General features: G+C 39.6%; 1 protein-coding gene across 1 annotated transcript; it reads left to right on the top strand.

Moving 5' to 3' along the window:
- Positions 1–583: 583 nt before the first annotated feature.
- Positions 584–13,569, top strand: samd10a (sterile alpha motif domain containing 10a). The gene is made up of 5 exons (XM_023290532.3): positions 584–1,034; positions 2,653–2,834; positions 11,517–11,685; positions 11,786–11,926; positions 13,213–13,569. The coding sequence occupies exons 1-5, from the start codon at positions 1,022–1,024 to the stop codon at positions 13,233–13,235; spliced, it is 528 nt and encodes a 175-aa protein (XP_023146300.1). The 5' UTR covers positions 584–1,021; the 3' UTR covers positions 13,236–13,569.
- Positions 13,570–13,855: the final 286 nt, after the last annotated feature.

The following is a 13,855-nucleotide window of genomic DNA, read 5'->3' as shown; positions in this document are numbered from 1 at the left end:
AAACCGGCCCAAACTGTACATATTGTACAAATATTATCATATCGTGCGTTGTGTTTTTATTATTTGTTGTTTTACAGTGTAAATTCGGCAATCTTACACTTTTCGAGATATTTTTATTATATATAGAGAGCGCAGTTTACCGTTTTGTGGTACATTTATATGTTTTCCATGTTCATTACAGAACCTCAGGGAATAATATAATGGGACTTTTTTGTTGTTGTTTTATTTGTTTTTTATTCTTATTTTTGATTGAATCGTAGTGATGTTTGATGCTGTTGTGCTGATAAACAGGAGATCCCAGATCACCTCCTCCACAGCTACGTCCACTGTGGGACCAGATGTGATCAATAAAGCGGGTCTTCTGCAGGTGGAGCAGCAGCAGCCTCGGTCATATCTGTCCTGCAGCTCCTCTGCACAAACCTCACATAGAGGGTCCATCTCAGGCAGGGCGCGCTGCCCACAGGCGCGCACAGAGCTCCCTTTCTTTAAGAAAGAGGCAAAGGGGAATTCCTTATGGTGGATGCTGCAGTGATGAGAAGCCTTTTCATCCGGCTGTTTTGTAGAGTCTCCACTGGCTGCGTTAATTACAGGGCCCGGGGCTGCACTTTGAGCTCACTGCGCTCATGCGGGCTCTTGAGAAAAAGCCGCGCATCTGATTCTCACGACACGGATAAAAAAAAAAAACAACAAAAAAAAAAAACCCGCACACAAGTACACACATCGCGCACACGCTTGCGCGCTCATGAGCCTGGGGAACCAGTCAGCCAGCTGCTCGAGGACGTTCCTGCCCGTCTTCAGCAACTTCAGCCCGCACACTCCAGCACAAACACAGCGCCACCGGAGCGGCTTTTACTGCGCTTTCCCAGTCGGACCAGCAGCACCAGAGAGGATGTAGAGCGTCTCCGCTGCTGCCAGACCTCACTGAAAGTTTCGTTGGTGAACACAGAGAGAAGAGGAGAAAGAGAAGGAGGACGCAGGACGATGGGAGACTTTCACTAGATCCACTCCAGCGCTGAACACCATGGCTGTGGACGGTAGGAAGCTTTCTGTGGGTTACATTTCGATATCAATCCATCGTGTGGAAACTTAAAGCACGCATGAGCTCGCTGCTTTAACTCTGTACTTGCTAAACCAGTTCATCGGGTATGTTGCCAGTCTGCCGTGCTGTCATATAGAGCAGCCGACGAACAGTGTCTGAGGTCGAAAAAAATCACTTAAAGAGCTAAAAACTTCTCCTACTACAGAGATTTGATTAGAATGCTATGGCACTAAAGTGGAGGATGGAGGGTGGTCTGCTGATGGTCAGTGTCATGGTGCTGAAACGGACAGCGAAGGACGTCACTAGAATCATGCTGCTGTGGTCACTTTTGTGCATGGACTGATTTTAAGTTCATCTTAATTGGATTTAATCCCAGCAGCAACTCATTAAAATCCTTATACAGACTTTCGAGAGATGAATATATACTGCTATTTCAGCTAAAGCCAGAATGTTTAAAACCCCTGCTAAGCAGAGCTTTAATCTACAGCAGAGACTCCTGAATGCCACATTAATAATTGCAGGCAGACTAGACACTTGCCACAGTTTGTTTAGGAAGGTTTGGCTCCATGAAAGTGTTTTTCTATCCAGTGCTGGCAGTCTGTATATGTGTGTTGGTTAATGAGAACTTTTGGCTCCCGTAGAGGAGCAACACTAGAGGAAATGAAATGAAAAAAGGCTCTGACAAGTGGTCTTAATTATGCATATTGAATCCATGAAAGGGGCACATTTGTGTTTACAGCAGAAGCGTGGGCGAGTAACACTGTGAGGGAGGGTTCGTACGTGCACAGCGGCGGAGTAAAACCTCAAGGAAACACAAATCGTATACCAAGTTTTATTCATAATAACCTGATGCTGCTGCTTTGCCTTGATGATGGTGGGACTCTACTCGGCTCGGCTCTCAGTGGGAGACGTTGAATGACGGAGAGGAGAGGCACAAAGCTGGAAAAAATGAAGACAAGCTTTCATCTCCTCCAAACCTCGTTCTCCCCTGACAGTCTCTCATTCTGTCCTCTTTTCAGATTCTCTTAGTCAGCGTACCATATTGAAAATGCACATTAACACACATACAAACACAGATGTGCACATAGCTTCAAACACGCTAAGAAAATCCTTCCAATCTGGCACATGAATCCATAATGACCCGTGGCTTTCTGCCAGAATCTGTGCCAGTAACGGCGTGTTTACTGTAGTTCCAAACTCTCTTTAATTACTGGATGTTGGGAAGCCACCTGCTGTTGAGTGGGCTTGGATGTTTGCCTGCAGGCGGAAGGCCTCTTCGTAATGATGAGAAAGTGGCTTGCCTCCCATCTCTGACATTCGCCTACAAGCTATTCACGAAGTAATTGGGGTACCTGAACACTGATATCCGAGACTCACCCAGGAGCTTGTCCGGGCCTCGTGCTGCTCTGTGTGTGTCAGTAGAGCAGGTCCAAGCAGGTATTTCATAATGAGCTCATCTCTAAATGATGGGGTGTCCAGATGGGTTCTACTCTGGCTTTTGTTACTCCCTCGCAAAGTGAGGCAGTTTTTTGCAAATCCTGTCTCGTGCTGTTTTTACGTTCTCAGCAGGTTTGGCTGTATAATCATTATACCTCTTGCCTTTATCTTCACAGCTGCATCCAGTTTCAGTTTCTGCAGGCCAGCTGTGGAGTATAGGGCTCTGCCTGAGGACTTTAAGCAGCAACTGAGTCGACGGACGGGTGGGAACCTAACCTGGCATGACGGCCGCGGACAGAAAACTGCTGGAGGCAGAACAGTGAAGCTGCTGCAGCAGCCGGGAACCGACGCCCTGCAGGTACTGAACACCTAAATGACCTCAACTCTTCAAGCAGCACACCTGGCTCATGTTGTGATAACCCCCTCAGGTTTTCTTCATTCTTAAAGAGATATGTATGTTTCTGCTTCGCTAAGCACGATGTTGACCATAATGTAATTGGTATTGCTTAAAGTCAAACTGAAATTAGAATCCTTTTATATATCCTCTGTGTATTGACAATAGTGTGATCACAGACTGCTAATGTTGTCACTATGTGGGAGGAACTGCAAGTCAATTTCAGCATAACTTAAATTCCAACAATCACACAGACTGTCACCCAGCTGCAGTGCTATTAGATGTTGCTTAGTAACATCTGTCATTTGGACCCTCCCTCCCACTGTGTCATAAGTGAAATCATGATCTAACATACAATGTGTTGAGGTCATGGAACTATCAGTTACTGTGAGTTTTAACACAACTGGACCCAACAAAGTGACATGTTAAGGTAGGCAGGCTGCCTCCTTCTTCCTATGTTGTGGGACGGATATCTTACTTTATCAGTAGTTGTTGAAACAACATGGATGAAACATAACATCTAGCAGGAATCGGTGCCAAGTGTTAGCAGTTTAGTCTAACTAGTTTCTAGCTGTCAACATCTGCTGTCACACGGGTGTATTAAAGGAAAAACACAATTTGTGCAGGATGTTAGATTTGAATAATTTTCTGGATAAATGCAGCTATTCTCAATAAATAATTGATCAATCAGTAACTTGGATATGAGAACACTGCCACCGCTCTCCAATATGTTGAGTGCTGGCCCAGGGTCATTAAGCAGCACAGAAGACTTTCTCATGGTGGCCCTTTACTAGTTAAACCCCTCTAATGTTCTCTGCTTGCCAACACAGAAGTGCCTGTAGTCCGAGTGACCACCTTCCTAGTTGCTACAGTGCTAAACAGCAACCAGGTACTATAACTAATCTACAATACTTGAAGTGTGTATTGTTTAGGAAAATGCTATTGGATTGGATTGGCAGATACTAAATACTAAAATACTTGATCGGGACATCCCTACTTCATAGCGTGAGAGATGGTGATGGAAGAATCTACAGTTCTGGAAGAAGACTGTTGATTCTTGGCATGTGCCAGATTCTCCATCCTTCTTGCTTCCACTTCCTACTTTCCCTCGGAGCATAAATGTGCACAGGACATGAAGTAATAGTGTTGTGTGGATCAGTCTGAGCCACTTTGTTTGTTTCCCATTTACAGAACCAGGGCTGTGTACAAACACACTTGTTTTTGGCACATACAAAGAACAGACAGCTAGCAGACCATAGGGAAATACTTACTGAAACTGTAAACTATTGAATTAGCATCTCACTCTCCATCTTTAAATCACTAATGGTAAATACTGCCTCCATTGGTTTGTTTAAAAGAGGTTTTAAAAAGCCTCTTACTTGACAGCTGATATACAGAGCCAGTGATGTTTTCAATTTTCCAAAAATGGCAAAAATATGCACAAGCTGCACTATTGCTTGAGGATTTATTTCCTTGCACAAAATCGAGGAAAATCTAAGCTAATAAATACAAAGTACAGTCATTCAGTTCATACGAATCCTTATTTGAAATAATTCAAAGTTGCTATTTGTAATTATTGTAATTTACATAAACTGCATCATATGTAATAGGAGTCCACTGCAGCCCCCTAGCCTTGACCTTTTTATCCATTTCACTGGATTCCTATGGTAACATCATGTAGACTCAAAACAATTCTAATGCTTACTTGAGAAATTACTAAATAAAATATTTTCCCATCTTATTGATAGGAGAGAACATTCAGACGGCACACAATGGCGTTCAGCAGCTCTTTTCTCAGATTTCTGTGCAGAGAAGTCTCAAAGCAAAAATCATAGTCTGGCAAATGCAGTCGGTCACCATCCATTGTTGCAAATGGGCACTTTGTTAGCAGAGAATGGAAGTCGCTCTCTCCCCAGCGGGTTGGTGGGCTCTAACATCCTTTTAGCTTGGCTTTAAATAGCACAGGTCTTCCAATGCTCGCTGCAGCACCACTGTGTCTGTTGACTGAAAGCTGGAAAGAAACAGAATTTAGTTTGGTACCGAAAGCCTAATAGTTTCTTTCTGTGATTGTTGTTGCAGGACAACAAACAGTTAGCCATTTTTACAGGTGTTTTGATGTGAAACATCGTCATATCCACTTCCAGTGCTCTGCTCCAGTCTGAATGAAAGTTTCTCGTTATCTGATACAACATTGTCTGCCCGCAGTCAGTTTCGTCAACAGAGACGATCCATTTATGCTGCAAGCTGGCCTCATTTAAAGCCCCTGGTTCAAGTCAGAGAGCCCATGCCTTTGTCTTCACCCCATAAAGGCTTTTTAAAAGACTGTTATGAGCTGAGGCTAAAGCTGCAAACATAGAACTGGGCCGGGCTGATAACAGAGCTGTATACACTGCATTGTTTGTTTGCTTCAATCCTCTTGGATGAACATAATGTGGTGGTCGATTTATTTTTGTCTTGAGGAGCATGAACTTAATCAGTGTTGTGTGTTTATGCTACACTGTCACATGTCTACAGCATTTTTACTTCTTTAACAGTTCAGCACATTTCTTCATTTTATTGGTGTATTTGTTTTTGTTTTGTTTTGTTTTTTTACATGTTGCACTCTTCTTCACTTTTCCACTCTGTATCAGTCTCCTCTGTACCACAGCCTTCGTGTTGGTTTGAGAAAATGTTTAAAAAACTGGAAACAAGAGTGCCTTTAAAAAAAACAGAGTACTTTAATGTTCAAAAACTTGAAAAATTGTGAAAATAATGACAAATTTGTATGAACTCATATTTTTAGCTGATTTAAATATAGTTAAAACTGACATTTTATGGTCACATAGTAAAAGAGCAAATTACTAATTTTTTGACATTATATACAGTTTTGGTCTGCTTCTTTAAATAAATTAATATTTTTTTCATGCAGGTCTTTGATTTTTTGTTAAAAAAATACAATTTTTTGATTGTGGATTGCTAGATCAAACAACAAATACAATTTGAAGCAAGCAAACAAGTTCATTTATATACACCTTATCACACGCAGAGCATATTCAAAGTGCTGTACAGTCCAAGGCAAAAAAAACCCCAAATTACAACACGTCAAAGATAATATTCAGCAGGATAAAATTATAATAGGTATTTTAAAAATATCAAAACCCTCTTCATCCCCATGTCTTCTTTTGTTTCTCTTTCTCCCTGTCAAATGAGCAAAGGACTCACTGGAATACTATTGTGGGCATTGATCCGAGGCTGTGAACACCACATCTGTTTTCAGCACACACATAGAACAGACAGCTAGCAGACCATGAAGAGATATTCCCTAAATTCAACAATTTAGAATCAGAATCACTGACTCTACCTGTAATCCACAGAATGAAAATAATGAATAAACTAACTGGCAGAAATGATGACATTTGGAAAGTGGGGGATTGTAGTGCATTATGAATGCAGTCTCACACATTTTGTTTGAATGAATTGAGGGAAATGTTCACTTCTCACCAACAATGAATCATAAAATGAATCAACACACTATTTTAAGTCCACTCCTTTATGTGACCCCTCAGAATACATTGACCCATACAGAGGCTTAAATCAGTGGTTAAATGTTATATAAATGAGGGTGTGAAGTGAGAAATACTGTGTTTGTTACAAGTAAAAATAAAGGAAATTGGGAGTGTAGAGAGGAAAGTCTAAAAATTAAATCATAAGCTTACTAAAAATGTCCATGATGGGACAAAAAAATGCTTGATTTTCTGTTGGTACTCTTTGTGCATCTTTCCTCATTTAGATCCTCATTAACTGCAAGTTGTGTCACAACAACAGCAGCTGCAGGACTTCACTGAAAATAAGACACATCATTTCTGACATCCCTACTAGACTCAACACAACAAACACTAAGATAAAAAACAGTAATTAGTAAATCAGCATACAGCCTCAAAGAAAGCAGAATAGATCACTCTCCCCATCAGCGTCATGTGATTTAAGAGAAATAAATGTTCTCTGTTTAGCTACTCAGTTTCTTCTGTAGATAAATACAAATTAAACCTTCCATAAAAAGCGATTTACTGGTAAATTTGTCAAAGGTAGATCATAAAGGACTGTAGAAACAGCAAAAGTAAACAGAATTTTAAAGCAAAAAGTTAGTGGAAGCAGTGTGGTGCATTTAAACTACCTCATGTCTAAAAATACAAATGGGTTCAGAACATGCACAAATTGTCAAAAGTTCAAAGCCAGTATAGACTCAGAAGATAAATACCATGGAACAACACTTGCTCACAACTAGATGGTGATGATGATGTATACACAGATGTCCTGGTGAAACTAGAGGAGGATGGGAACACAACAAGCACTGAAAGATGCACAAATGGGATGTCGAACATTGTCAGATGTGGCAGGTTTCCGTGTAACTGTAAAATATGGCTGCACATCCAATCTTGTGTTGTTGCTGCATTAGCATGATTATTAGCAATTGCAACATTAGCGATGTGTCAGGTTAACAGTGTGGACTCATGTGGGCTGAATGCAGTGATTGGACAGACTCTTCACAGCTCTGTGGCAGCCACAGATAGCAGATTATTTTTTCATTTATTATCAGAACACCTAATTTATTGATTGCTGTCAGGATATGAAGAGATTTTTAACAAATAAAGCAAAAAACGCATTTGGAATTCTTTGTATCCTGCAGCTTTAACCCTCATTACCCCACAGGGTTTCCTTGTATTTTAGCTCTGTCACATTTTTACTCCCTCTGGGCTCATTTTCACTGAAATACAAAGTCCTGCACCTCTATAGAAATAGCACAACAGTTGACTAATTGTCTAAAACAAAGCAGAATTTCTCTGATTATTTATTTAGCAAAAACTGAACAGAATTTTACAACATTCTGCATATGCTGGAAAAAAACAGAGGCTCCACATACTGATATTTTACTACTTATATTTTCAATTTATCAAATTTGTCAAAAATCTGGTTAGCACTGAAGATTTGTTTTTGTCAGAATTTAATGGGACATGAAAAGGAGGGTTAGATTTGGTTAAGTAAGACTCAGATAAATGCTATAATTTTGGCAAAATCTTTAAAGGTAACATGACTTTCGGGTTTCAGAGAGTTAAATAAGTTCTATGTGGGGCCAATAAAAATGTCTGATAATTATTATTGTTTTAGTTATTGGATATTGAGGGTAATTTAGAGCAATTGTTTGTGACTCTGTGTGAATTGTGTACTGTGATATTATTTTTATTATTACTAGAATTTACCACAACAAACATTTGCTAGGGACTGAAGCACTGTGAATGAAGTGATCAACAACAGTTTATGAGACATATGATTTAATGCACCTGCATAACAGACTTTCTTGAGTGCAACTTCATGTGTTACAAACATACATAAAACATCTTTTTGCAATATGAACTATACAACATTGAGCTGCTGTGTATTAAGAATGAATGTCTCTTCTTAGCTGGAAGTTTAAATTGATTAAAAAGTTGGATGCTATTCTACCAGAGAGAGAGATCAAGATGCTCTGACAGACCTCCAGCAGGAACTTTGCCCGACTGACTCTTAATGTTCTTAATGTAAGCCAAGTTTTTTTTAATCCAGCATATCAGAAAATATTGAGTTCTAGAAATGCTGAACTTAATGGTGAACTTGCTACATTTTTTAAATCTGATTGGCTGATCAAAGGAACATCCTGTACATCTATGAGATTATAGAGCTGGATCTGAAGATCAAGCTGGTCTACACTTCTTTTTCTGTGCTGCTACTTATGCAGGAGATGCTGCTGCTAATTCGCTGATCTTCCAGGAAACTTTGAAGCTCACATCTCCTCAGAGCGTTTGATCTGCATCACATATGGTCATGATCATCCCCGTGTGCTGTAATGAGTTTGAAATGTGTCCTTGCAGAGTTCTGAACTAGTGGGTTTTCACTATGTAGTAGACCTATCTACGTGCCACTGATATGAGATGTTCAGCAGATGTTTGACTAATTGTCTGTATTCACAAAGATTACACGTCATGTACAATTAAGGAAAGCCACCTGTGTCTGTGGATTTGATCACATCATGTTAGTGTCTAATTTCAGCGACAGTAACAGTTTTAAAGGAGTAGTTTGACTTATTCACTTTTGTAACAGGGTCTGTATAGTGTGTGTTTCTACTGGACATATTTTCAGTAGGAGTTTCATTAGTGCCTTCTCTCAGGAGTTTAATACCACTGATAGCTGTGAATTGCTGCTGTGCACCAAAGGTAGATTGTCAAATTACAAACTGCAGTTTTTATTTTTACTTTCAGTACATACTACAGCTGCTCAACAAGTATGTACTGTTTCATGTAGTATGATACAATTAGGATAAATTGCTCCATCATAATATTGTGCCTTAAACTTTGGCTGCCACAGTCTGGAGTGTGAAGCTTGTTTATACTCACATGAGACACTGTGACATACACCAAGCAGCCACAACATTATGACCACCTGCTTAATATTGTGTTGGTCCCCTTTATGCTGCTAAAACTCCTCTGACCCAGTGGGGCATGGACTCGGGACCTCTAGGAATGTCCTGTGGGATGGTGGCAGTGAATTCTGTGCCTACATCAGGCTGATCCTGGCACATCCCACAGATGCTAAATAAGATATGGATCTGGGGAGTGTGGAACCCGAGTGAACAGCTTAGCTCTGTCATGTTCCCTAGGCCACTCCTGAGCAGTTTTTGCTGTGTTGGGATGCATTGTCCTGCTGAGGGTGGAAACTGGCATCAAGGACTGCTGTTGCCATGGGACGCGGGGGGTTGCGGGGGTTTCTTGACCTGCAATGTCTAGGTGAGTGGTACATGTCAAGCATCCACATGAACGTCAGGACTCAAGGTTTCCCAGCAGAACATTAAATTCTAACAAGATGATCAATGTAATTCTCTTCACCTGTCAGTGGTCATAATGTTGTGGCTGATCAGTGTATCTGATGTAGCTGCGCAGAGGATTGTGGGTAAAAAGGCCAGAAAAGCATGTTGCATACTGCAAAATCTAACCTGATGTAGAATGACTTTTTGGTATTTTTGATATACTGTGTATTGGAAAATACTGAATATTTTTCTGGCATACTATGTAGTTTTGAAGCATGAATATTTGAATGCACCTTATGTTTCATTTGTCAACATGTTAGTGTTGGGACTTAAGAAATGCTATTATTAAGTGACTATTTAACAAGTGGATGTTACCGTTTCACTGGTGTGCTGCTGAGCTCAGGTACATTAGGTTTGTCCTTCTTGTCAAAGTTAAATTAGAAGACACACCTCTCAGGTCTGTATGAAAACTATGCAGCAACTGCTGGCAAGCTGCCAGCTTAGCTTACCATCCCTCTAAAGGTAACAAAGGTTCTGGTGAAATTGTCAAAACATTTGGATGTATGATTCAAATGTCATGAAGTCAAAGAAGGGCACAAGACAAAGAAATGTTTCTGCCCTCACATCAGTCTCAGTATAATCATGTGATGACGGATGTTGCTAATGAAAATTGAAATGGTGCGTTGCTTTGAATGTTGCGTTTGCAAGGAATTGCGCAATAACAATATCTCCTTTATTTTTGTGAAGGATGGAATAGCACATCTTATGCTAAAAAACATGAGAAAGGAAGCATTGAAGCACTTTTCCAAAGCGTTCCACCAGCTGTTATGTATGTGTTGTCCAAGACCGTGGCAGATTCTCTGTCTCTTTCTCCTGAACTCTGTATTTTAGTTCATTATTTATCATTTTTGTCCTTTTAAAAAAAACAAAACTATTTCATTACACTGATAACTTGTGTAGTGTTGTATATGCTAATAAAACCTTTGAATCCTCTTATGGCTGCCACTTCCAGGTCATGTCACCCTGTTAAGAACCTTCTTATGCAAATGAGACTATCTGAGCCAATTTCAGGATGACTTCAGAAAGTTGCTGCACCCATCTAAGAAAAATTCATTCACATATCCTGAAAAAAACACAAGCTGACATTCTGTTCCTCCTCAGTTTTTACCATTCTGCTAAGCTAACTGTTTTCTTGCTCCAGCTTCATACTTCAACCTTTTAAATCCCAAACCTGCTTGCAGTGTTACAGTGCATCATTTATTAGAGCCAGAAACGGGAAGAATTATCTGTTTTCAACTGTCATTTGGTCCTCAAATGAATCACACAACACAACATAGAACAGATGGGACACAAGTATATAAACAAATGTTAGTAGTAAAATATCAATAATATGTAGAGTCACCATTTTTTGTGTTTCAGTATTGGTAACATCTGTAGGCACCCAGTTCTATATATTACTTACTTGTTTCAGTTGTTTTGTTTTGTAAATAAAATAATCAGAGAAATGTAACTTTGCTTTTCTTTCAGTATGATTTATCACATTGTTACTGTCATACCACACAAACAAGTTCTCTCTTTTCTAGCCACGGTTGTGTTTTTTTCTGTTGAGGTGCAGGACTTTATGTTGCTGTAAAAAAATGAGATCACAGTGAGTAAAAATGTGATGGGAGCAAATAAAGACTGGAAACTGCTTTTGGTTCAGAGCTTTAAATCGCAGTGGTATCAGCTTGTATTAAGGAAGTGAATAAACGTGACTCCCAGAATGTGAAAGTATTCCTTTAATCTATCTCTGTATTTATATGTGTGTCTTCCTGTCTGTCTGTCCACAGTACCGTTCCAGTGACAGTTATGGGATATATCACACGAGCCCGACACAGCCCAGCCTGATCCGTCCTGTCGTGCTTTGGTCACAACAAGATGTTTGTAAATGGCTCAAGAAACATTGTCCACACAACTACCTGACCTATGTGGAGGCGTTTTCCCACCACGCCATCACAGGTCGCACTGCTATGATCATAAGTTTGACTGGAGGACAGATATAAGACTTACAGTCCATCAAGTGACGCAGATGTTTGAACCTTCTGCTTTCACTTTGCAGGTCGTGCGTTGCTGCGTCTGAACGGGGAGAAGCTGGAGAGGATGGGTTTGGTGCAAGAGACACTTCGACAGGAGCTGCTGCAACAGGTGCTGCAGCTGCAGGTGCAGGAGGAGGGACGCAACCTGCAGCTGCTCAGCAGAGGTGTGCATGTTTTTAATTTCCATGTGTGCATGTTTTTAATTTTTAGCATTGCATTCTCAAACCTAAACTTTGAGGGAAGAGTTTGGATTTTTAACATCCATGTTTTTTCCTTGCACTTCCTGCCAGAGTTAGATGAGTGGATCAACACCGCTGTTATATCAGTTCAGTAGAGATACAGCTTCAACTGCAAATGGCGTAACAAAATCCACCACCAGAACCTATAAAGCTCAAAAAATTAAATGTTATATATTAGAAAAAGAAAGTTGAGAAGTTTAACTCACTGAGAAGTTGAATGTTTACTAAATTCACTATCATTGTTTCTCAGTTGAGGTCATTGGAGGTTGATATGAGTGTGAGGGTGTAAATAGTGATATATAGGATGGTCTGGTCTGACTGATGTTCAACCGTTGTCTGTTTTCACTCGACATAAGCAGTCAGTGACCAATGTGAAACGCTCATATGTTTGTGTTGTGTCAATTTTTTTTGCTTGGGTCTTTTTTTAAATTTGATAAAAAATAAAATAGAAATTTAAAAAAAGAATAGAAAAAATGTGATTGAAAATAAAGCTTTAGTGCACTTAGCAAAGCTCTATTGACAGTGTATATCTGAGGGACAGTGAGGTTTTCATGTCAGCCATTGCACTTTAGTGAAAACTAATCTCAGCTGCTGTGTACTTCTTTAAATTTAACTAATTTCCCAGTTAAATTTCTCATTTACACATTTTCTCTTTCTGTTGTCACACAATGAAATGAGTATGAAATACAGACTGAAACTTCAGAGCAGTTTTCCAAGCTTAATGGCTAAACTGCTGATTTTATAACCACAACGTTGTCTCACAAACTCACCAAACACATGAGCTGTAAACAACAGCTGTGCTGTGAATTCGATGATATCCACATATATCATATAAAATAGTCACTCAGAGAAACTTAAAAGTGATGGAAAGTCCTGGTATCACACACTGATTCAAATCTGTGTCGACTGACGTGTAGTGAACTGTTTCTCTCCACCCTGTTAAATCACAGCTGCAGAGAGAGTCTTCTTCCTGAAGAAGAATGCAGCTGCTGCCTTAGAACTGCAGCTGCATTTAAAGCTCCAGACACTGAAGTGGGTCATTTAGAACATGGCTTAAAGCAGGTGTTACACATTCGTTGTGAAATTAACCATCTTTGCAGGATTTTGAACTAAAAATTAAGAAACATATTGTTACATGTGAAACTTTCATTAATTTGCTGAAAAGGGGCTCAATATGGGACATTTTAATATCATCTTTCTGTCTTTTGCAGGTTCCTTTGGAAAGATATCATAGCTGAAACACATGGACACTGTGGATATGTCATGATAGAAACTGAAATGTGAATCACATCTGTGGGATGAATGCATCCAGCGAACAGCGATTTCCAGAATAATGCTGATAAGTGAAAGGTGGCAGCTTTTCATTCGTTATCTGCACGATAAACTGACTTCATCTTCTCAGACTGACTCTGAACTGATGAAAAAGCATCATGACAATCTGTTTTGTCAAATTCTCACTGTGCTGTGATTAATTATTATTCCTCCCTGACTGTCTTCTTCCTCTTTCTCTGTCTGAAACTTTTTTAATGTCCGAAAAATCATTAATAAATAAAAATCTGAAAATGTCAGTGCTGTTTTTCTGTGAGTGTGTATATTGAAAGCTCTGGATCAGGGGTGTCAAACATGCGGCCCATGGGCCAAAACCTGCCCTCCAGAGGGTCCAGTGTATAAATTACAGAGAGACATTAACTGCAGATGTAAATTTGTAAAATTATAAATTTAAAATAACTTCTAGACCATGACAAGTTGTTTTGATTATAAAGTAAAATACTAGATTTTTCATTGTTCTTTTGTTGTTTTGTGTCTCATTTTTGTAATATTTTGTCTTTTTTTTGTCTGACTTTTGTTGGTTGT

This window comes from Amphiprion ocellaris, chromosome 8, assembly GCF_022539595.1.
Source record: "Amphiprion ocellaris isolate individual 3 ecotype Okinawa chromosome 8, ASM2253959v1, whole genome shotgun sequence".
Taxonomy (NCBI): domain Eukaryota; kingdom Metazoa; phylum Chordata; class Actinopteri; family Pomacentridae; genus Amphiprion; species Amphiprion ocellaris.
The sequence above is the reverse complement of the archived record's forward strand: the minus strand, read 5'-3'. Positions and strand labels throughout refer to the sequence as shown.

Coding starts and splice junctions, on each gene's coding strand:
- samd10a (XM_023290532.3), top strand. Junction 11,686..11,785: donor TTCCCACCACGCCATCACAG/GTCGCACTGCTA, acceptor TTCACTTTGCAG/GTCGTGCGTTGCTGCGTCTG. Junction 11,927..13,212: donor CCTGCAGCTGCTCAGCAGAG/GTGTGCATGTTT, acceptor TGTCTTTTGCAG/GTTCCTTTGGAAAGATATCA.